This window comes from Aythya ferina (assembly GCF_964211825.1).
Source record: "Aythya ferina genome assembly, chromosome: 3".
NCBI lineage: Eukaryota > Metazoa > Chordata > Aves > Anseriformes > Anatidae > Aythya > Aythya ferina.
In genome coordinates this window covers 33033313-33055076 of record NC_140298.1, presented here as the reverse complement: position 1 = coordinate 33055076, position 21764 = coordinate 33033313, and the positions used below count along the sequence as shown (strand labels likewise).

Here is a 21764-nt window from a genome sequence, read left to right as displayed (position 1 = left end):
GTGGAAGTGCAGAAGGGCTTTGATCTCCTGAGCACATCAAACACTCCTACTGAATAGTTCAAGTTACATTTCATTCGAGAGACCTGTGATTACATTCCCAAGTGGGCAGCTGCACATAAGGCAGCTTGCTTTATTTTAGCAGTTTTCCCCTGGAGCTAGCTTTAGCAGTTACTACACATTATATGACAGTTGTCAGAGGCTAGTAAGGCAGAGACTGTACTCCTAGTGTTCTCCAAGCTCAAAAATATGAACTTAACTAATTTCCTTCCAGTTCTACAATCTTATTCCACGCCAACATGTCAGACAAGCTTAAAATAGGTAACAGGTATGGAAGGTTACTTCACCCTCTGATCTCCTTTCAAAGGACTCTTAGCACCCCATCAAGCAGCTTTTGATAGCAGATAACTGCAAGCAACCTCACTGCCAGTACACTAGAGCTTCTCTTCAAATGGGATGGAGCTGTTAAGCTCATTACATTACAAATACATGCACAGCTGATTCAAGACAACTCCAGCAGATATCTAGTTCTGGCACATTGTGCTTTACAGGTTTCTCTCCCTCCCTCCATGTCTCATTCTGTACTAGACATTAGTCCAGAAGAAAGGATTCAAGTTCTGCTTCCTGGTAAGACGTTCTGACTTAAAGATAGTGCTGAACTTGATAGCATGCCCCTTACCTCCTCTTCACATTTCAGAAACTTTTAGAGTCTAAGACTCTGAAATATCTGAAAGGCAAAAGCAAGCAAGAATTTTGCCTTTTTTTAAAAAAAAAGTGAGAATAAACTAGCACATTGGGGCAGGAGTCCTAACTTTCTCTGAAGAAGGCTAGAGAATAAATTGCTTATTCCTAATCTTAACTGTATATCAAACTGATTGTCAGCTCTGATGGACTAAAAGGTTAGTAGAAAACAGGAAGAAAACGTGCTCCCCTGCCTCCATAGGACTGCTTAACCTCTTTCCACTGCCTGTAGAAGGCACTGTGCTAGGCATGAAGTCTCCCAACTGCTGAAAAGTGCCACTCCTTACATTGTTAAACTGGAACTGAGTCACGGGGAAGCCTGATTTTGTGAAATAGATGGGCAAGCACTTCAGTACTTGAGCCTGATCAGACTGCAGGAAATGTCACCTTTCACAGCAGTGGGGTAGATAAAAATAGTTACAGCCTTCATTGTAACGGCCAACTATATTAATAATTGCATACATTATCTAGAATCCCAGAAAATCAGCTAACATAGTCATTATTACCAGAGATATGGCTGCAATAAAACTCAGAAAACTGTATCCAGTATTTGTCAGTTCAGCAAATCTGTGGCTAAGAAGTTTTATTCCCAAGACACTAATTCATTTCCTATGCCTCGGGCCAGGTCCCTAATGAATCATGGTATCTGTATGCAATTGTGCCTTAGAGGGTATTTGCTTTCAAAGACAATTCAGGATACGAACACGGAAGAACGCAGTCCAGCTACAGGAAGGCAGTAGGTACCCTGGGGAAGAGATCCAGATAGATAAAAATGTGCTGTTGCATTTGATAAAATTACCACATAAAGCAGCACCAAAGGTTATTCAATACTCCATTTAAATTCTACAGAGCACAGGTCATTCATGAAAGCCCTTGAGCGTCACTGGTGCTTGAAACCATACGTAGTCCTCCCAAGCAGAAGTCGTACTCGAAGGAGCTGAGGCACTTATACTGATGTCTCCATCACAGGACAAATTAACAGTTAGTTTCCTTCCCCGGGTTGGCACTTTATAGTTGAGCTTGGGCCGGAACCATTCAACACCACAGTCGCGGTGTCCTTGGAGCATAACAACAGTGCCCATGGCAGGCAGAGCCTTAAGTTCACTGAAGACATCCGCTATGAAGAGTGAGTGAAAGAGCTTACGCACGCAGGATGTGGTCTTCAGGCTCTCCTCAGTGCTGCCCACACACACCCCCTCCAGGTTGAGCTCGTAAAGCTCCTTGGGACTCACGGCACTGCCTCCGAGCAGGATAAGGACCCGGGGAACCAGAGTCAAACTGAACATCACTTCCAAGTGCTGGAGCATTCCCTCCAGATCCGTCAGCACCTGCTGGCATTTCTTGCTTGCCAGGTCCACAGAGGGTGGCTTTTTAATCATGTCCCCAACCTGGATGGAAACCGAAACAAAAAACAGATTAGCACATTTATGAAGAAGCAGAGAGGGCCCCAATGCGTTCTTCAGAAAGCATGGCACATGCCCTCCCTGAAACTTGAGGAAGATTCGTAGGGTTTTATGCTTCTTTTAAAGGCAATAAAGTATTCTCATGTGAAGTCAGGAGGCCTAGGAATAACAGGAAATGCCACATTACTGCTGCTCAATTTGAGTCTGCATCAAGCTACCAATGAATCTTAAAGATAAGAAAACCCATCTTTCAAAGGCCGACTTCCACCCTGAAGCCACTTCAAAAGGCTTTTGCTAGTCTTATTTGTGCAAGAAGAGCGACGTGTTTTGAGTGCAAACTGAGGCAAAAGGGGGTAAAAATAACAACTCGCTGAGCCCCGCCAGCTACTTCCCGTAACGTTGGCGGAGTTTCTCAGGAAAAAATAAAATAAAATAAAATAAAGCAAAACCCCGCACCCACCTGCGAGGGCCGCCGGCAGAAGTACGCGAGCTGCTCGTAGGGCAGCGGCAGCTGGTGCCGCTGGTACAGGACGTGCTTCAGGAGCTCGCAGGCGAAGCGGCAGCAGCTCTCCCGGCTCACGGCGCCCGGGAACACCACGGGCACCGTGGGGCTGAGCGGCACCGCCATCCCGCCGCGATGAGGCCCCCTGGCGAGCCCCGGGGCTGCGGGCGGCTCGGCGGGGAACAGCGGGGCCGCGGGGCTCGCCCCCACGCCCTCTGCCTCAGCGCCCCCCGGCGCCGCCATTTTGTCGGCGGCGGCGGCTCCCGGCTGGGGTTTGAATGGCCGCCGCCGCGGGGCACCATGGGAGCGGCGCCATGCCCGGCCCCGCGGCTTCCGGAGGGCGGTGGGGAGGGAGAGGAGGAGGGGGCTTCGTCTGTGGCCGCTCGGTGGCTCCGTTTTCTCGCCACCCGCCGCGCTGAGGCGGCGTGGTGCTGCTTGCACCAGCCCTAAGGCCTCCCTAAGCATGTGTTGTCCCTGGCCGTGGCGCACTGGGAGCCTTCCTGCAGCTAGCGGGGTTTTTCTCCCTTTATCTCCCGTGGTTGTCACAGAGCTGCGGCTGTTCCTGCCCTCAATGCCGGCCCGGTGCCCTCCCCGCTGCCTCCGTGGCAGCGCCTCCCCGCGGCGGAGGCGGGGAGCGGGGCCCGGCGGCGGCGGGAGGAGCGGCCCCGTGTTTGGCAACAACGTGGCCGCGGCCCCATTGGGCGCAGCCGCCGAGCCACGGCGGAGGGCGGGCGGTGGGACGAGCGAGCCCGAAGCAGCGAGCTCAGTGACAGCGGGACGGGGGCGGGCACGGCAGGGCTGTCCCCAAAAAGCCCGCCGGTCTGGCTGCCGACCCCCTTTTAGCAGCAGGTCGCGGTGTCTCTCCGAGCAGCTCGAGCCGCTGCCGTTTCTGCGCAGCTGATGGCGAGCACCTTCGCAAACGCGCTGCCTCCCCGCCCCTGCCGGCAGCCGGTGGCGAACGGGCGGAGCTCCGGGCCCTGCCGGCGAGCTGCCAAAACCCCCGGACCTCCGCGGATACCCCCGGGAGGCACGGAGAGGCCGCGCAGGGCGGGGGGGGGGGGGGGGGGGAGGGGGGGGAGAAACGGCAGCGCCCCGCGGGACTCCAACTCCCATCATCCCCCGCGAGGCGGGCTCCATAGAGCAACCCGCGGGGCGCGGCGCGGGGCGTGCCGGGAGCTGTAGGCGGGCGGCGGGCAGTGGGCACGGCCTCGCTTTCCCGTGACGCCGCGCAGCGGGCGGGGCAGGGGAGGGGAGGGGAAGGGAAGGGAAGGAAAGAAGGAGGGAGGGAGGGAGGGGGGCAACGGGGAGCCCGGGCGGCGAGCCCGGGGCCGCCATGGACTCGCGGGTGTCGGAGCTGTTCGGGGGCTGCTGCCGCCCGGCGGGCGCCGCGCTGCGAGGGCGCGGGGGGGGCGCCCCCGGCACCGGCAGCGGGGGCAGCGGCGGCGGCTGCGGGGGGAGCGGCGGCGGCGGCGGCTCGAAGGCGAAGAAGAAGAGCGGGCGGAGCCGGGGGGGGAAGGCCAACAACCCGCCCTACCTGCCGCCCGAGGTGAGCCCTCCGCCGCCACGGGGCTCGGCGGGGGTCGGGGGTCCTCGGGGGAAGGGGGTCCGGGGGGGCTGTGCCCGCCCCGGTGCCCCCCGTGCTGCGCCCCAGCCCTGCTGGGCTCGCAGCCTGCCCGGGGGGGTGACACGGAGGGGCTGGCAGGTGCCCTCCGTGAGCAGGATCGTCCCCTGCAGTCGTTGTTCCCCTCGGCCCGAGGCGCTGTCAGCGCCGCTTCCTCTTCTCGGCCACCCCGCTTGCTGCCTCGCCTCCCTCTGCTGCCTTCAAGCAGACCCAGCCCTTTTATTTGGGGTTTTTCTTACCCTCCGCCAGCTGCCGAGCGCTAAGGGAAGCCTCCCGCCTACACCCTGTTCTCTGCACAGCCCCGCTGCCCGAGAGCGGAGCTGGCAGCTCAGGGCTTCCCTCCCTTGGTTTTTGGCCACCAGGAGCTGGGCTGTGGCTAGCAGCTGGGCTAGGAGGCAGGGAGAGAGGGCTGCTGCCTCTCCTGACCTGCAAACTGGTGTCCGGGGGAAAAGGAGGCGCTGAGCGTGGGCTGGCAGAGTGCTCGGCTCCTGGAGCTTAGAGCAGACGAGTGCAGAAGTTACTTGAGGGTATCAATAAATGAGCAAATACACAGCAATTTTTATTCCCCGTCCCCTGTCTCTGTGCACACCAGGCGATCTGAAGGTGCTGGACGAAGTGCGAGGGGGGTGGTTTGGCTGGCAGTGCGGGATGTGAGCGGGGAGGGGGGAACGCACTTCATCATACGCTGTACGTTTTCTGAAACTGGAACTCTCTGTGACTGTCCCTAGCCTTTGCTGGCGGTAAAAAAATAAATAAATAAACCCCCCCCAAAGCGGTATGATGCCCTGTGTCACTCTCTAGTTTTGTCACCTGGTTTTCATCATTGTTTCTGCTGTTTACATCACACAACCTACAGTAAGTTCCAGTTTAGTTTAGGAGTGAATGGCAGAACGGGCTGTGACCTAACAGTATATTTCTGCAGTTTTCCCTCTCTGAAACTGTCAGTACAAACTGCAGAGTATTTGTGCAGCTGATATAGCCCGTAGAAGTCCCTGCTGGCACAGCATCTAACCTTTGTTTTGTTTTATTCTCTGACCAGGCAGAAGATGGGAACATCGAGTACAAGGTGAGCCTTTTGTGGTTGCAGGAAGTCTTCCTCCCAGACAATTACCTTGCAGTGAGTAACTTATGGGGAGCACGTCAAAGGAAGGGACAGAAAAGCAGCGCTGTACTAAAGAACAATCTCTGTGTCTAGCGATGCCCGGTATGCTGAGCTGGAAGAGTTTGATCTCAGGGTTGGTGGCGTTGCTTCATGGGGTTGATTTAGAGAGTTGCTGGCTCGGGCAGTGGGGTTCCCTCTGCACCCGAGCTGCGGCTGTAACTCCCCGCTCTGTTAAACAGCTGAAGCTGGTGAACCCCTCGCAGTACCGCTTTGAGCACCTGGTGACGCAGATGAAGTGGCGGCTACAGGAAGGCCGTGGTGAGGCCGTCTATCAGATCGGTGTGGAGGACAACGGGCTGCTGGTGGGCCTCTCGGAGGAGGAGATGCGCGCCTCGCTCAAGACGCTGCGCCGTATGGCAGAGAAGTACGTCTTCCCTTTTGTCTGAGGGACCCGCGGGTATAAACAGCCTCCAGTACAGAGACTTGGCTCCGGGAGTCCCCAGAGGAGCTGGTGGCTCCGTTCCACAACATCTTTGTATGACTGAAATACCCTTATCATGAGGCTCTGGAAATAGGAAGGCAGCTCGAGGACTTTTTGGCTTAAAGCCTGAGGCGCCTGCCCTGCTATTCCTAGCTTTTGTCCCGTTCCCTTTGCCAGGTCTGACTGTGCAGGTACAAGGGGTGCCGAGTACAAGCACGTGTCTCACTCTTCCCTCCTGTGTTTGTGCCAGGGTTGGGGCTGACATTACGGTGCTGCGGGAGAGGGAGGTGGATTACGACAGCGACGTTCCAAGGAAGATAACAGAGGTGCTCGTCCGAAAGGTGCCTGACAACCAGCAGGTAGGGACCTGGGGTTTGGCTGTCCTCTTCTGCTGGCAACTTACAGCCTTCATATAAGAAGCTTGGTTTTGGGATGGGAGCCTAAACCCTAGAGGCACTTTACGCTAGATTGGGCCATAGCAGGTGCTTTAAAGAGCTGCCAAAGGGTGACTTTGAGGACAGTGCTTTTTATCTCCAAGGTTGCGGTTGCGGCAGATGCCAAGTAGCAGAGATTGGCTGGATCAGATTCGAGAAACTATTTCGCTTCTTTGACAGCAGTTGTGATGCAGCCCAGTGTGCAAACAAGGAAGAGTTTAGACTTCCTGCTGATGAGTCAAGTCACAACACCCAAGAGTGTATCACAGCTCCTCAGGTGTCATTTGCCATGAGCAGGAGCAGAATCAGAGCAAGATTATGCTGCAGTGTCCATCGTGGAAGGAAGCTCTCCGGGGCACGTCTCCATTGCCATGCAGTGCTCACACACACCCAGCAGAGCAGCAGTTTGGTTTCATTTTTTCTTTTCTCTTTTTCCTGTAGTTCTTAGACCTGCGAGTGGCTGTGTTGGGGAATGTGGACTCAGGGAAGTCAACCCTGTTGGGCGTCCTAACGCAAGGCGAGCTGGACAACGGACGGGGCCGAGCACGCCTCAACCTCTTCCGGCATCTCCATGAAATCCAGTCAGGAAGAACATCAAGCATCAGTTTTGAAATTCTCGGCTTCAACAGCAAAGGAGAGGTGAGGAGGGGACTGCTGAACTCAGCTGGGAGTGGTTGGGATGGTGGAGGAGAACAGGACTACCCTTCTGTTACAGCACTGAGGGGGACATGAGAGAAGAGAGGTGGCACAACTCCGTGTCCCCTTAGCTGAACTTGAGTGCTGCCTGCCCATTTGCAACAGAAGTAGTTTCTTGCACCCGTGGTAAATGATCTCTCTTCACTAATTTTGAGGTTAAAGTGGACTGATAAGAGCTGCCTCTTCCTTCACTTGCCTGCTGAGGCTCCTCCACTTACCAAGTCTTCATGTTCCTCAGGTGGTAAATTACAGTGACTCCCGAACGGCAGAAGAGATCTGTGAGAGTTCCTCCAAGATGATCACGTTCATCGACCTGGCTGGCCACCACAAGTACCTGAAAACAACCATCTTCGGCCTCACCAGCTACTGCCCGGATTTTGCTATGCTGGTGGTTAGCGCCAACACCGGCATTGGTAAGTCTGGTGCTGTCTGCATACACCGACAGCAGTGTGAATAGAAATGGGGAATGGGGGGAGCAGGTCTTTGTTAGCAGTGGTAGTTGGCAGAAAAACATTGTAGTCTGCGAGTCCCTAATGATTTTTTTGTAGGCCAATGCCTGTGAGTGCCTGGGAGGGGAGCAGAGCTGGGTTACCAGTCGTAAACCACATTAAACAGTGCTCTGGACAGAGAAGGTTGTTTGGAATTTGGGGCTGTGTTTGTTAGGGGGAAAAAGAAAAAAAAAAAAAAAAAAAGCTTTTACATATTCTTAGGGGTGCTGAATCCTTCAGCCTTGTGAAAAGGCAGCTGGAGTTCTCCCACATCTTTCTGTGACATTTTTGTGGTTGTTCCCTGGCAAACTGTAGCTCAAGAGGGAAAACTACCGCCTCTTTCTGAAGCAAAGAGATCACTTACAATAATTCTGGGTTGTTTTTATTTTTCTGGAATGCTCTTGGTTTTTGTTGAAAAGAATAATGTCGTTTGTTCCTTGCCTGATGGACTGAGCAGTTGGGGTGAAATCTTGAGGGTGGGCAATTAGGAGGGCCTAATTGGGTGACATAGCTGTCACGTAAGCAACCAACAGTGGTGAATGCTGCTGCACCAACACTCTCACTTCTCTCCTGCAGCAGGCACAACGCGAGAGCACTTGGGCTTGGCCATGGCCCTCAAGGTCCCCTTCTTCATCGTCATCAGCAAAGTTGACTTGTGTTCCAAAGCCACCGTGGAGCGGACAGTGAAGCAGCTGGAGCGAATTCTGAAGCAGCCGGGCTGCAACAAGCTCCCCCTGCTCGTCACCTCAGACGATGATGCTGTTACAGCAGCCCAGCAGTTTGCACAGTCTCCCAAGTAAGGAACCATTCTTTTCTGCTGGGACCAGGCAATTCAGACTGGGCTGCTGTGCGGAGCTGGGAAAAGGTGACCACAGGGGAGAGCAGCACATTTTGAACATCTGGGCTCCTCATCAGGTTTCCTACCTCTGCGTTTTTTGCCTCCCAGGCATTTTTCTGGGCTCTGGGAGCAGAAGGTGCCAGAGGTTTCATGGAGCTGCTTCTCCAAGACAGAAACGTGGGTTGACAGAGGGTTGGCGCCTCAAGCAATCGCTGAGGCAGGGGTTACTGCAGATTTGCACCTAGCCCATGTGCCCTCCTGCTCTGGCTGTGTATCTTTGTAGTCTCTGTCCTCTTGCTGACTGGGTAGATTCAGAATCCCAGCCACCTTCTGTTTACTCCTCTCTCTTTGTGTCTGGCAGCATCACCCCAATTTTCACACTGTCCAGCGTTTCTGGGGAGAACCTGGATCTCTTGAAAGTCTTCCTCAACATCCTTCCTCCACTGACCAACAGTAAAGAGCAGGAGGAACTAATGCAACAACTCACAGAGTTTCAGGTACATAAGGGTAGTTTGGCTCGTTTTATTACTGCACTTGTTGTGCCATGTGACAAACATCTGGGAACTCTGGACACCACAGGGAGAGACACGGTGAACTCCTGAGCTGTTGGTTCAAGTAAAGAAAGAACTAATTTATTGAAAAAAGCCTGGTAGGCTAGGCTCTGTCCTAAGCAAGGGATGTACGTTCAGAGAGATTTTTTTTTTCCTCTTAAAAGGCAGAGGGTCCTCTAAGAGAAAGGTTGTAGAGGCTGATGAAAGCTCTCAAGTGGTGCCTGATGCCCCCTGTGTGGGCAGCTTGTTCCCATCCTGGAGTGCTATTCCATGGTGTCTGAGCAGCTTGTTCCTTGTTTCCCTGTTGCAGGTTGATGAAATTTACACTGTGCCAGAGGTGGGGACTGTTGTGGGAGGAACTTTGTCGAGGTAAGTGAGGCCAGGCAGACGGGCGTGGGTGTGTGTGGTTACTGGGGTTCCCACAAGGTTACAATTACCCGCTGCAGGTGGAAGCAGTACAAAGCTCCGTGCTGACTCCTGCCAGATAACTGGGCCAAGGGAGGATAAAGCCCTCCCAGCACTCTGCAGGTGCCCTGAGCAGATCGTTGCTCGTGCAGTGGCAAGCAGCGTGATAGGAGTGTGACCTGGAGTGTGCTGGGGGAAGGCACGCTGGTATCTAGAGTCAGCAGAGGTTAGTCAGGATCCCAAGGCGTTGCTCTGCTTCTTCCTCAAGCAGGGGGAGATGTAGAAGGCAAGTCCCCTGACCCCAGGAGAAGCTAACCTCATGCCACCCCATGAGAAGTCAGCTGTCCCTCAGCGTTTGGGAGTGATCAGGGCAGTTTGGATAAGAGTGCACTAACACAAAACGGGTGGCAACTGCAGTCTCCCCAGCAAAAACAACGCAGTGTGGCAGAGAGACAGGCACCGTGTGAGGGATATTTGGTATTCTGAGGGGTGATAGTGTGGCTTTTGCTCCTACTGTAGGAAATCCCTGTCCCCACCAGTGTTTTGTCCCTGTTAGTTGGTCCCACGCCTGGGTAAAAGCCCAAAGGCGCTCACCTCCCTGGCCCTGGGGAGTTTGTGTAGGGTGATCTCAGAGGCTGCATCTTCCTCCCTGTCCCCTGACGAGCTCTGTCCTGCCGTTGTGCCCCGGCCAGTGGGATCTGCCGAGAAGGGGAGAGCCTGGTGGTCGGCCCCACGGACGACGGGAAGTTCCTCCGGCTGAAAGTGTGCAGCATCCAACGCAACCGCTCGGCCTGCCGCGTGCTGCGGGCCGGCCAGGCAGCCACGCTGGCCCTCGGGCCTTTCGACCGCTCCCTGCTGCGCAAGGTGGGTCCTGATGCTGCCAGCTTCATCTCTGCTCCAGCGAGAGGGACTGGAGGCTTTCCTGGGGATCCCCAGTTGGTAGAGAGGGAGTGAAGGAGAGATGTTTGTAGAAAACCTGTTGGAAGGGAAGGAAGTGGCCTGTGAAATAGGGTGAGTACTGGGCTGAGAGTGGGGTGCAAGGCCAGGTCCCAGAGTGGAGATGTTTGTGGTTTTTGGGTGCTGTTCAGAGGCTGGGGGATTGGCCCTAACCGGTCTGAGCTTTGGGTTGTCGTACAGGGCATGGTCATGGTGAGCCCCGAGATGAACCCCACCATCTGCTCGGTGTTTGAGGCCGAGATTGTGCTGCTGTTCCATGCCACGACTTTCCGGAAAGGCTTTCAGGTGACAGTGCACGTGGGGAACGTGCGGCAGACCGCTATCGTAGAGAAGATCCATGGAAAGGTAAGGCATGGGAGGAAAGTGGAGAAAAACACACCTCCCTGTGAGGTTTGCTGGGATTCTGCTGTGTCCCCTACTAAAGCGAGGGGCTACTGCTATCCCGAGTACTCGTGTCCCTTCCTAGGAGCACACTCCATCCCTTTACCCTCTACCCATTTCCCCTCCCAACGTGTTAAAGAGTTTCCTCCTCAGCAAGACTGAGGAGGGGGTTGAGCTCTGCCTTCTCCAGAGCTTATGTTTTCTTGCCCTCCCCTGCGCCAACAGCAGTGGGAAGGACTCAAGCCGTGCAGCCTGAGGGAGTCAACCCGCTCGTTTGCTTCCTCCTCTTAGCACCTGCGTGCACGGACAGGGCAGGTGGGTCTAAGCTGTGCCCTTTTTCTCTTCAGGACAAGCTGCGGACAGGAGAGAAGGCCGTTGTCTGCTTCCGATTCATCAAGCATCCGGAGTACCTGAAGATCGGAGCCAAGCTGCTTTTCCGTGAAGGAGTCACCAAAGGCATCGGGCACGTCACTGACCTCCAAGCCATCACCACCAAAGAAAACGGCCTGGAGGAGTCCCTGGGGCCTGGGCAGCTCAACTTCTGACTACCACGAGGTCGGAGAGATCTCCGCTCACCGACGGCCGGGGAGAAGGATGGAAGCTCCCGTGGCTCTCCGAGTGGTGCCTGGAGCTGCTGCTGTCCGGTTCTGGCAGGGGTGGCCCTCCTCCACGCTGGGAGATGGAGCCTCGGAGAGTTTCTCGCCTTCAGTGCCATACGAGGGGCAAGCTGAGCACGTTCTCCGCGTTGCCTGCCGCTTTCATTACCCTGCCCTCCCTCAGAATAGATCAGAGGCACCTGCAGACCTGGGCAGGCAAGTTCTGGCTTTGTTTACTGTTTGGAAATTACTGGTTGGGAGGAGCAGAACCCTGGGAGACGAGCAGTGAAGGGATGTTTTCCCACCTCGCATACGGGATCTGGCCCCACTCCAGCTCTCCGAGCTCTGGGTTAATTAACGCAGCACTTCCTCGGGTCACCCCGCAGCACGTCCCTCCGGGCCGAGGGGATGGAAGAGGCCCTGCTTGAACCTCTCGAAACGTGTTCAGGACCCTTTTTCACCGTTTTCACCCTGGTTGGCTTTTAATCTGCGGTGTGTCCCTTCGTATGCTGGTTTTGCATCACTCCAAGCCGAGTGCCTGACTGTCGGGCGGGCGCCCTGTCCCCGTGCACTCTGTCAGCATCCCACTTTCGGACTCGGAGGAAGCTGTGGGTGGTGCAGGACGTTTGCACTCGGGTCTGCTCCTCGCAGCAGCAGAGCAGGAGGCTGTGTGGTGGTGCAGAGCGGGGCCCGGGCCCTGTGCTGGCACGGGCAGGTTGTTTTTGTGGACGTTCGGTGCCGCCAGCGTGTTGGCCGCAGCGGTTTGCAGCTCGCTGCTCCTCACACGCTTGCCTTAATGTGTGGGGGCAGGCAGCGTCGCTAACACCAAGGTGACTTCTGTGTAGCTGTGATTAGATAGCGACGGGAATTGCTTTCTTTTTCTCCTCAAGAAAGACTTTGTTTTTTTCCCTTGCCACTGGGGCGTGCTGCGAGAGGAAAGCTGGTGCTGCCAGCGAGGACTCTGGGCACAAAAAGTGGAGCACTTCTGTTTTTCACTCGCTGTCACGCAGCTCCTCCAGGCCCCTCTGAGCCTGGAGGGTGCAGCAGGGGCTGCCGAGCTGTACATAAGCTTCTGGTTTTGCTGCTGACTGTTAAATCGTGGGGGTCAGCCACGAGCACCAGCCCTTCAGCCCTGCATCGTGCTCCTTCTGCCTTTGGTGCTAGAAAGCTGCCCTGTGCGGGGGGTGATGCCAGCTGGTGGCAGCCGTGTCCCCCAGCACCGAGATATCACTGTACAGAATAAAGATGTTTTATTGAGGTGGCTGGAGTCGTGCAAGGAGCGAAAGCGGGCTCTTGTCCTGCTGCCCAGGTGCTGGGTCACCCCTTCCTGAGCTTCCTGCACTCGGCCCTAATAAATCCCGTGGCGTGGCGTGGCGGGGCTGCTGTTTACAGCCTTGCCCTCCCGGCTTATCTGAGCGAGCCTGGGGTGGCCACGTCACCCTGAGCACAGCACTTCTGGCTGCTGCTTCCTCGCGGTCACACGTTCGTTCCCTCCCAGCCCGGTTAAAGGGATGCTTTCTAGGGCACAGACCTAAGCCCCGGCTTGTTTTTAAAATAGTGTCAGCCTTATCAAGGGGTTTGCCAGCGCCGCCCAGGAGAACACATCGTTCCCTGGGGCTGAGCAGGGGCAGGAGGGCTGCCCGTGGAGGTGACACGGCACTGAGGAGTTGTGCCTGCTCTCTGCGTGGTTTTGTGGCAGGCAGTGGCACCTGCTGAGGCCGGTCCGGCCAGACATTTAGGATGTGAGGTGTGCTGTCAGCTCAGGAACGTGAGGCAACCCTACTGGACTGGTTGCTGTTTCCCTTTACACACGGGGACTTCAGGGAACCTGTCACTTGGCAGCGTGAGGGCTGTCATTAAGGGGAGGGACGCTGTAATTCCTTCTCGTGACTGCAGGCACGAGCACGGGCTGTGCCCTGAGCTTCTCAAAACTTGGTGACAGCTGCCAAGTCGGTGGAGGGAGAGCAGCTCGGCGGTACGAGCAGGGTGCTGCCCTGCGGAAACGACAGCGTGCAAGGACAGCTGCACTTTGCATCAGCTGCTGCCCGAAAGGCTCTCCCCCTGCTGAAGGAGGGGAAGGCTGCAGCTGACGAAACCCTCTGCAAAGTTTCCAGCCCCCACCCGGCGCTGCTTTGACGTGGCGAGTTCCCTCCCCCTGCCTGGAGCCAAACCCTTGCGGCTGCACAGCTGGAAGAGGCCCCGGGCTCTCGGCAGAGCTGAGCCCTGAGTGCATCTCCTGCCCTGCAGGGCACCTCCCCTTCTCGGTGCCCGCAGTTTCCATGTAAGATATTCAGCTGCCTCAGCTCCCTTGCCTTTTGGGGAGGCTCTCACATGTGAACCGTGGCCCAGAGAGCTGAACAAGTTGTTCGGCCAACCAAAAACCAAAGCAGATACCTCTAATGGAGCTGGGAGACTATCACCCAGAGCCTGTGAGGAGGAGAAACGTGGTTACACTGTCAGCCTGTGTGACTAGCCTGCTTCCCCCTCCCTGGCATTAGGACTTGGGCATATGCATCAATGGCAATTACCTGGAACTAGCGTTGAGACTTTAAAAAGCCCACTGAAAGCATGACCCTGCTGCTCCAGCCTCCTCAAAGCAGGGAGCAGTCTTTCCTGGGCGCTCCAGAGCTGGTGGCAAGCATCATGCACTGGACTGCTACATGGAGAGAGTTGTCAGAGTGTATATTTAAAAAAACCCTTCTGTAGAAGAAACCATGCAGTGGAAAATCCATTTTGGTGGAAGAAAAAAAAAAAAAAAGTGTTGCCCTACTGAGTAGAGAAGGGAGATGTAACCAGCAGACTAAGCTACTGTACATAAAATACAGTAAGGGCCAGGCCTGCAACTGCAGCCAGGGGAGAAAATCACGAGGTGAAGGCTTCCTCTGAAGTGACTGGATTGGGGTTCTGGCCTGGTCTTGGCTGGAGATGCCCTAGGATGAGCCACTGTGCTCCCAGCACCTGCTTTTACAGTGTTGGGAGCCACCGATCCCATCCCAGGGAAAAGCAAGAGCAAGATGTGAGGATGATGCAGAGGCAAGCGAGCTGCCACCAGCCCATCTGAGCAGTTTGCAAAGCTGGGTACATCCTGCACCACACACTATTCATCAGTTCCAGTTCCTCTTAGACTTGGGGTAGAGATAATTTATTAGACTTCTCCGCATTAAAACCCGGCAAGGCAGGATAAAATCTTTTAACCCTATTTAAAAACGGCGATTATCTAAAAACTCCCAGCCCGGCTGGATGTTAAGGAGGCAAGCGTTTAAAGAAAAAATCTAAAGTTCTTGTCACACCTTCCCTAGGGCGCTTTGTGCTAGATCCTGCCGGAGTCTTGGGCTTGTTCTTTGCCTTGGCAGGAGAGCTGGCAGCTGCAGGCGGAGCCGTGGGGAAGCTGGCCTCCAGGAAGGAGCTTTGCAGCTCCACAGCGAAGTGGTAGTCCATGTGCTCCGGGAGCTCCCACACCAGCACGTGCTGGCCACACTTCTCACAGCGCTGCTGGTCCCCCGGCGAGGCAGGAGGGAGCAGGGGGAGCTCAGGAGAGGGCGGCAGGTTCTGCTCGTTGCCTTCCACAGCTGGCTCCGATCTGCGAAGCATCCTGGAGCTGGGTGGGGTGGAGGGCGTCTGCATGGCATCAGACAGCAGCGTCTCGCAGGGAAGAAGCCTCTTGCTCGGAGAAGGGCTCCCCTCTCTGGGCCTCTGCTTCACGGGGGACTCCAGATCACGCTGCTCAGAGGCAAATCCAACAGCAGCTCCCTGCGGGTGCTCTGAGGAGCTGGTAGGAGCTGGCAGGCTGCTTGCTGCTGCCTGCGACTGCCGCTTTTCTGCTGCCTTCTGGAAGAAGGACTCAATAGCGTTAGCTGGCTTCTGCCTGTGCTCTTTGCTTGGGCTCCTGAAAAACTTGACCCTGGGCCCCCTGCCAGATGTGGCTTTCGCAGCGTCAGTGCCATCGGGCTGGGTGTCACTTGTCAGGAAGGCGGCGATGCCCGCAGAAAGGAGTGTGGGGGCCTCCGAGAACTTGCTGGCTGAGAGCAGCACGGATATGAGTGGTGGAGACCTGCAAGGGACAGAACAACAGCCACTCAGACACCACCCTTGGAAGCAAAATGCCCTTTGAGGTAAGGCTTCAAGCAACATAAAACGTTCACAGGCAGGGGAGGGAGGGAAACTTGCAGAAGAGCTTAGTCTGGGTATCTGGCAAGGGGTGGGAAGGAGGTTTCCTGTGAGAATTGCTATCTCTGCAACACAGCCTCACGGACACAACAGGCTGGGTTGGGCAGAGCAGAAAGCCTCTTCCCAGAACAGCATTTCCCCCAAGAAAAAAAAAAAAAGCACTGGAGCCAGCTGCCAGCCTGCACTGCCAGCCCACCACAGGCTGGAGCTGCGGTGGGTCCTCAAGTCAAAGACAGAGGGCAGGAGGGACACGAATGGACACGAATGGCTTCCTCCCGCACTCACCAGGCTGCCTGGTGAGCCCCGGCCATGTTGCAGTTTTGGATGAGGGCGAAGGCATCGCTGTAGATCTTCTGGGCGTCGTAGCGGGTGATGGCGCAGAAGCGGGACAGCCGGGTGTCTCCCTGCATGCGGATGACCACCATGAGCTGCTTGGCCACTCGGTGGTTCTGGGAAGAGAAGAAAGACACAGCTGAGTTGCAAGCGACATCTACAGGGAAGAGCAGGAATGGCTCCAGAGACAGCCTCGATGCCCAGCCTGATCTCCCAGGGATGTGATACGGGACAGCAAGGACTTGCACAGCTGCCCCACGCAGGATGGGACGCATTTTGTCCTCGCTTTTCTTCAAAGGGAGCTGTACAGCACTTCTCGGCCTCCCTGCAGCAGTGAAGCTAGCAGATTGACCTCACCCTGGCCTGCAGTCTGCATTTTGTGCATTTGACCATATTCCAAGAGCAAAGGGCTTACAAGCTGCAGTGGAGCAGCAGCAAGGCAGGATAAGGATGCCACAGGCTTTAAGGACCATCCTTAGCCCTGCAGCGTTCTGGGACAGAGCCATCCTTGCTGGCCGGGCTCTCGCACACCTTTTTGCAGCACCTCAGCACAGGAGAACACCTGAGAACAGGCAGACCCTCCTCCCACCACCACCAGCCTCCTGCAAACAGCACCCCGGGGCTTCCCGAAGGCCTGGCCTCCTCGGGCACAGCAGGAAGGCTGCTGTCCACTCCTTACCTGATTCCTGTCCTGGATCAGCCTGGATTCCAGCTCCAAGGCCAGCTGCAGGAGCCAGTGTTGCACCTGGACAAAACAACAACAAACAGGATTGGGCCCATGCCCTCCCCAGAACACATGGAAGGTGCCTCCTCCCTCTTTCTTTGGGCTAATTACCTTCTTTCTAGCAACCAGCCCTGGAAGCTTGGCACCACGAATACCTTTTGAACAGCACAAGCCTATTTTGCTCAGGAAAATCATGAGGCTGGACCTTTTTGTGGAAGAGTTTGTCAACAAGAGATTTCTCTAATTCGTGGGACGCAAATCACTCCCTCCTACCAGGCCCCTAGCTCAGGTTTCAGGGCACTGTGACACAGAAAAGCACTGTTTCTGCCAGCTAGTTTTTGCTTTTAATGTTCTTTTATTATCTGGTCCAAAGGCCAAGCTTTTTTTTTTTTTTTTTTTTTGTCAGATGTGGGCTTCTCCTACCTCCTTCTGCGTGGCCAGGGCTGTCTTCCCAGGGAAGTTCTTGCTGCAGCCAATGGACTGGGGCAAGTGCCGATTTTTGACAGGTTCGTCATCAATTCCTCTGCACAAGTCATAGAGCCAGGACCTGAAAGCCAGAAGAAGCATGAGGTAAAGGTAGCCAATGGAAAATGTAACCGTGGAGCAGGGCAGAGGAGCTGGGGACGGGCACAGCGTTGTCTTGGTGAGGGCGCCTGGGAGAAGCCAAGCCCAGAAGCCTGTTTGTGGGCCTGCTGCACCGCTGCTTCTGCCCCCTCAAAGATGTCACTGCATTTTTGCCTCCCAAGCTTCCTAACCGCTCCAGAACAACCTACAGTCAGAAGGAAGTCTCGGTTCCTGCCAAGAGCCAAACCGCAGCAAGCGGTACCTCCTTACCCTGTCTTGTCTCCGAAGTGAGTCTGGAGCTCTGTCTCGCTGAACTGCGCCACCTCCCCAATGTACTCCACTTCCAGGATGTCCATGATGGCAGCACCAAGCTTGCCCCCCAGGTTACGGCTACAGCAGAGACAAGAAAAGGAAATGAAACACCGTGGGGACGACTACAGTGAGCCTTTGTGCAGCAAAAGCTGCCACTGGTCAGGGCAACCAGAAGTTAGGAGGACAGAAGGGAACGCTTGGTACATAAGTCTTCTGCTTACAATAGAGGGATGCATAAGAGCTGAAATGGGAATAGCTCACCCAGTTTCAGCGCCTCTCTCAGATCCATCTTCAGAAGATGATCCCAAACTATGCCCTGAAGAGCACCTCACAGGCTCCCTGCTTCCTTTCTACGTGAACAGAACCCTTCCCCCCAACGCTTTTCCATCACTAGTGACACACTGAAGGCAGAAAGCCACTGCACGCCTGGATACCGGTGACATTCCTCCAGAGGAGTGGGGCTGGTGACACTTCCCCACGCAAGGAACAGCACTGGTGTGTTCAGAATAAAACCAGAACTGCTTTCTGGGAGCACAGCTCTGTCACTCACACTGGGGTACAGCTCTGGTCCCCTTGCCCAGGGCTGCTGCTGCCTTACGCCGTTACACCTGTGCGTCCCAGCAGTCGTTCTGGGGACAGCTCTTCCCAGGGAAAGGCTGCCCAGAAAACGCTGCTGAGCTCTTCAGGTGTGATTCCTTCACTGGCACGGCTTCGACTCCCCAGCGTGCTCCTCTTGAACTGCCACGCACAGCTGTGAGGGATTCCTAGCAGGATTTCCTCTCCCTCTTACACACACTGGTGAGTGGTTACTGTGGATGAAAGCCTTTGCTGGCTGATATAAATTGAGATGAAATTGCTCTCTGTTGAGGTGGCCAGGAACCGTTTACTACCCCCAAGTCACTTTGGTTCTCCTTACACAAGCAACAACAAAACCCACAGACACGTACCCCAGCAATGAAGACAATCAGGGCCCTCTTCCTGAGGAAAGCCCGGATTGTGGGAGCACAGCACCAGCATTTCAAGCACACGCTCTCACCACAGACCAGCTCAGCCCAAGCCCCAAGCTGCAGGCAGCTCCCCAGCACTTACATGTTGCTGATGGGCATCTGGCGGAAGAGCTGCGGGACAGATCGTGAAGGTACCAGTGTCTGCCGGTTGGGCTTGTTTAACCCACAGGCCAGTTTTGCCAGCATCTGTAACGTGGAGGAGTGGAAAGCCTGTTATTACAAACCGGCATTATTGCAAAGCACTGTACTTAACGGCACGTGCTGCAGCAGCTGCTAGGAAGGACGCAGCATAATGCTGCAGAAGAAAATCTGCAAAATACAGAAGCTCTTGGAAGGGATGTCCTCTCACCCACCTGCTCTACAACTTCCCCTCCCACCCTAATCTGACTCAAGATCAAGAATACACAGACTAGCCAGAAATAAGCATAGCTTGTTTTTTAATTAAAAAAAGCAATGATTTTCCTCTTTCACTGCTTTACCCCTATAACTAAACAAAGCTTCCTTCCTGCAGATTAAGCTATGATCTTTATTAGCAGCCTTTCTCACAGGCTTACATGTCCTCTCTCTTTTCTAGAGGAATTCCATCTTTTTCCTTCAACTCTTCATATTCAGTCATTTTGCAGACGCCCAATTATCGTTATTCTTGTTTCACTGGAGATTCTTCCAAGGCTACCCACACTATTCCTGTGGTGAACTGCTGCATACTGAACCAGTGGCTGAGACTTCATGGGGAGAAGTAATCTACTTTTTTCCTGACACCTAATTAACACATGCTGAAGCAGGACTTGCCTTTTCTACAAGAGCACCCCTGTTACTGACTCATCCTGATGACTGTCCACAACTCCAGACTAACTCCCGACTTACTGCAGTTCCCAACAATTTAAAAGGAAAAAGAACACCGGTTTGTGGCTCTGAAGTGAGTCGAGTTGCTTTTTCTCTTTCTGGGCAGTCTTTACCCGCCGTTAGCCATGCTGCGGGTGCTGCTCAGCCAGCTGCTGAGAGCTGCCCCAGGAGCACTTCATGCACGACAGCAGCTGCAGAAACAAACTGCCTTTGATGCTGCTGCAGTTGTGGATGGTTTCCTGCTGGGCGATATGCTTTGGGTGGTTTACCGAGAGCCCCTAACAGGAGATTCAGCCTATGCAAAGAGGGGCTCATCAGTTACAACTTTAAATATACAAGCTCTGACCAAAATAATAATAAAATAAAAAAAAAGATAAAGACTAAACAGATGTTTTGGAGCTCTCTCTGCAGAGCTAGCTGAGGAAGAGCACCGGTGTAGGAACTTCCAGTGGAAGGGATGCTCAGCTGGCCTTTTTGCTCTCATTAACAGCACTAACAGAGAACATTCCTGCTCTTCCTAAGAGCATCTCCCAGCTCCCAGTTTCTATGCCAGCGTTGTGTTTTATTTTTCAAGGGAAATAAGGAAATTACGATGGACTGTGCTGTCCCTAAAGAACTCTCTATGCTATCAAGCACAATGCAGAGACCACCAGGTCAAAAGCCTGCACATTCTGCACAGTCACGTGCAAAGGTGCTTCCACAGCCTCTGTATGCACCAGCCTTTTCTGCAGAGGCTGAAACAAGCGTTAGGGGCTCTCAGTAAAACCACCCAAAGCATATCGCCCAGCAGGAAACCATCCACAACTGCAGCATCAAAGGCAGTTTGTTTCTGCAGCTGCTGTCGTGCATGAAGTGCTCGCAGCAGCTGGCTGAGCAGCACCCAAAGCGTGGCTAACAGCGGGTAAAGACTGATTGACCAGAAAGAGGAAAAGCAACTCGACTCACCTCAGGGCCACCAAACTGCTATTCTTCTTCCTCCAAGTCGCTGGAAAACAAGTCAGTAAAAATATTCCCTGGATGGACCCACTGTTCCCTAAAAATCAGGGTGCAACCTGCTTTAAGCTCTTGTGTTTTGTAGTTCTCCTGAGGGACTCAAAACCATTTTCTTCCTAGTAAGAGAAGTGGTTAGAGTACACTATGACCCCATCTAGTAAATTAACTGATTGCTGACCACACAGGCTACATCTCTGTGAAGAGTTTTCCTCCCCTTCCCAGATGCCCTATGATTTCCCTGAAGGCATGCTCACACACGGCTGCATTCCCCACTCCTCTTCCATCTGGCAGAGGAGCACAACAGCATCTACCATCCGTTCCAACCCAGCTACTCGGGGAAGACGGGCTGACACCTTCCACACACATACCTTGTTGTGTGAAATCCCAGCCGAGCACCTGAACCCAGTGGCTTTCTCCAAGGCCAACCTCATTTCTTCCACGATGACCGCTCCCATGGTCAGCTGCAGGTCGGGACAGTCGGGGTCATCGAAGGAGAGCGAGGCCAGCCATTCCTGCACGCCACGCTCCCGCAGCTCCTCTGCAAGGGGGACACAAAAGGGACTGGCATGGGCATCGCTGAGCCCAGCAGAGGGGCTGGTACCGCTGCAAGCCCTATAGGGAAGAGCTGCGGGCACCGATAGCTGCGAGGGGGAGAAGCAGGCGACTTAGCAGCGGGGAAAACAGAGATCCTGGTCACAGTGCTGTGTCTCCAGAGGGGATGAAGCAGCTCATGCTCTGCCAGGGGATGGGGGGCACGAAGGGGAGCAGCAGGAGTGGGCTCATCCCTCGCAGCCAAGCTGTTGGAGCATCCCCATCGCACCAAGCTCCGGCCCGGCCACCGGGAGCCCACCGGGGCGAGCTTCTGCCTACCCTTGGCGGCGTGCTGGGGGTCCGGGCTGGCAGGCAGCCCCTGCACGAAGGTGGTGGGCAGCAGCTCGGCTGCCAGCGGCCGGCCCCGCAGCTCCCGCAGCCTGTCCCGAGCGCTGCCCGTCAGGTCCAGGTAAGCCTCGTCGATGCTGGCCCGCTCGATGGCGGCGAAGCGCGACAGCACCTCCATCACCTCGGCGCTGGCCTCCCGGTACCTGGCGGCCCAGAGGCTCAGCCGGGTGTCGCCGGGTGTCCCCGGGTGCCCCCGGGTGTCCCCGCAGCCCCGTCCCGCTGCCCCCGCTCACCGGCTGAGGTCGGCTTTGCCCCTGGCCTCGGGCACCCTGGCCAGCAGCAGCTCGGGGCACAGCGCCCGCGCCTCGCTCGCCCACATGCCGCGGGCCACGCCGAAGGAGCGCGCCTCGTAGCTCACCGCGATGATCCTGCAAGGCAACGGGCGGGCATGGCGCCATATCGCGACACGGCGACACGGGGAGAGACCGCGACGCGGCACCTACCCGCCGCCCTGCCACTTGTTGTACTGCACCACGGCGCAGGGCCGGCCGCGCAGCTGCGGGTCGAAGCGCTGCTCCACCTGCATGAAGAAGCAGTCCATGTCCACCAGGGCCACCACCCGCTCCCGACCCCGCGACATGATGGCGGCGGCGGCAGAGCGCCGGCACCACCCCTCCTTCGCCTTCCAGCGCCACCCGCCCGACTGACTGCCTGCCTCACCGCCCGCCCTCCCGCCACCGCGCCCCGCA

General features: G+C 55.5%; 3 protein-coding genes across 3 annotated transcripts; 1 reads left to right on the top strand and 2 right to left on the bottom strand.

Moving 5' to 3' along the window:
* Positions 1-768: 768 nt before the first annotated feature.
* MAD2L1BP (MAD2L1 binding protein) lies at positions 769-3831 on the bottom strand. Its single transcript, XM_084514452.1, has 2 exons — positions 2602-3831; positions 769-2126 (listed from the first exon to the last, which is right to left on the bottom strand). Exons 1-2 carry the CDS (start codon positions 3778-3780, stop codon positions 1596-1598), a joined length of 1710 nt encoding a protein of 569 aa, XP_084370578.1. The 5' UTR covers positions 3781-3831; the 3' UTR covers positions 769-1595.
* Positions 3832-3976: 145 nt separating this feature from the next.
* Positions 3977-12460, top strand: GTPBP2 (GTP binding protein 2; the record flags this gene model as incomplete). Its single annotated transcript, XM_084514448.1, has 12 exons — positions 3977-4189; positions 5304-5330; positions 5606-5790; positions 6098-6206; positions 6723-6920; positions 7216-7390; positions 8042-8261; positions 8665-8800; positions 9165-9223; positions 9952-10123; positions 10397-10561; positions 10945-12460. The coding sequence occupies 12 exons, from the start codon at positions 3977-3979 to the stop codon at positions 11140-11142; spliced, it is 1857 nt and encodes a 618-aa protein (XP_084370574.1). The 3' UTR covers positions 11143-12460.
* A 1859-nt stretch (positions 12461-14319) lies between these two features.
* Positions 14320-21733, bottom strand: POLH (DNA polymerase eta). Its single transcript, XM_084514447.1, has 10 exons — positions 21519-21733; positions 21309-21443; positions 21007-21218; positions 20505-20674; positions 18383-18486; positions 17252-17371; positions 16841-16964; positions 16373-16438; positions 15646-15809; positions 14320-15244 (listed from the first exon to the last, which is right to left on the bottom strand). Exons 1-10 carry the CDS (start codon positions 21653-21655, stop codon positions 14437-14439), a joined length of 2040 nt encoding a protein of 679 aa, XP_084370573.1. The 5' UTR covers positions 21656-21733; the 3' UTR covers positions 14320-14436.
* Positions 21734-21764: the final 31 nt, after the last annotated feature.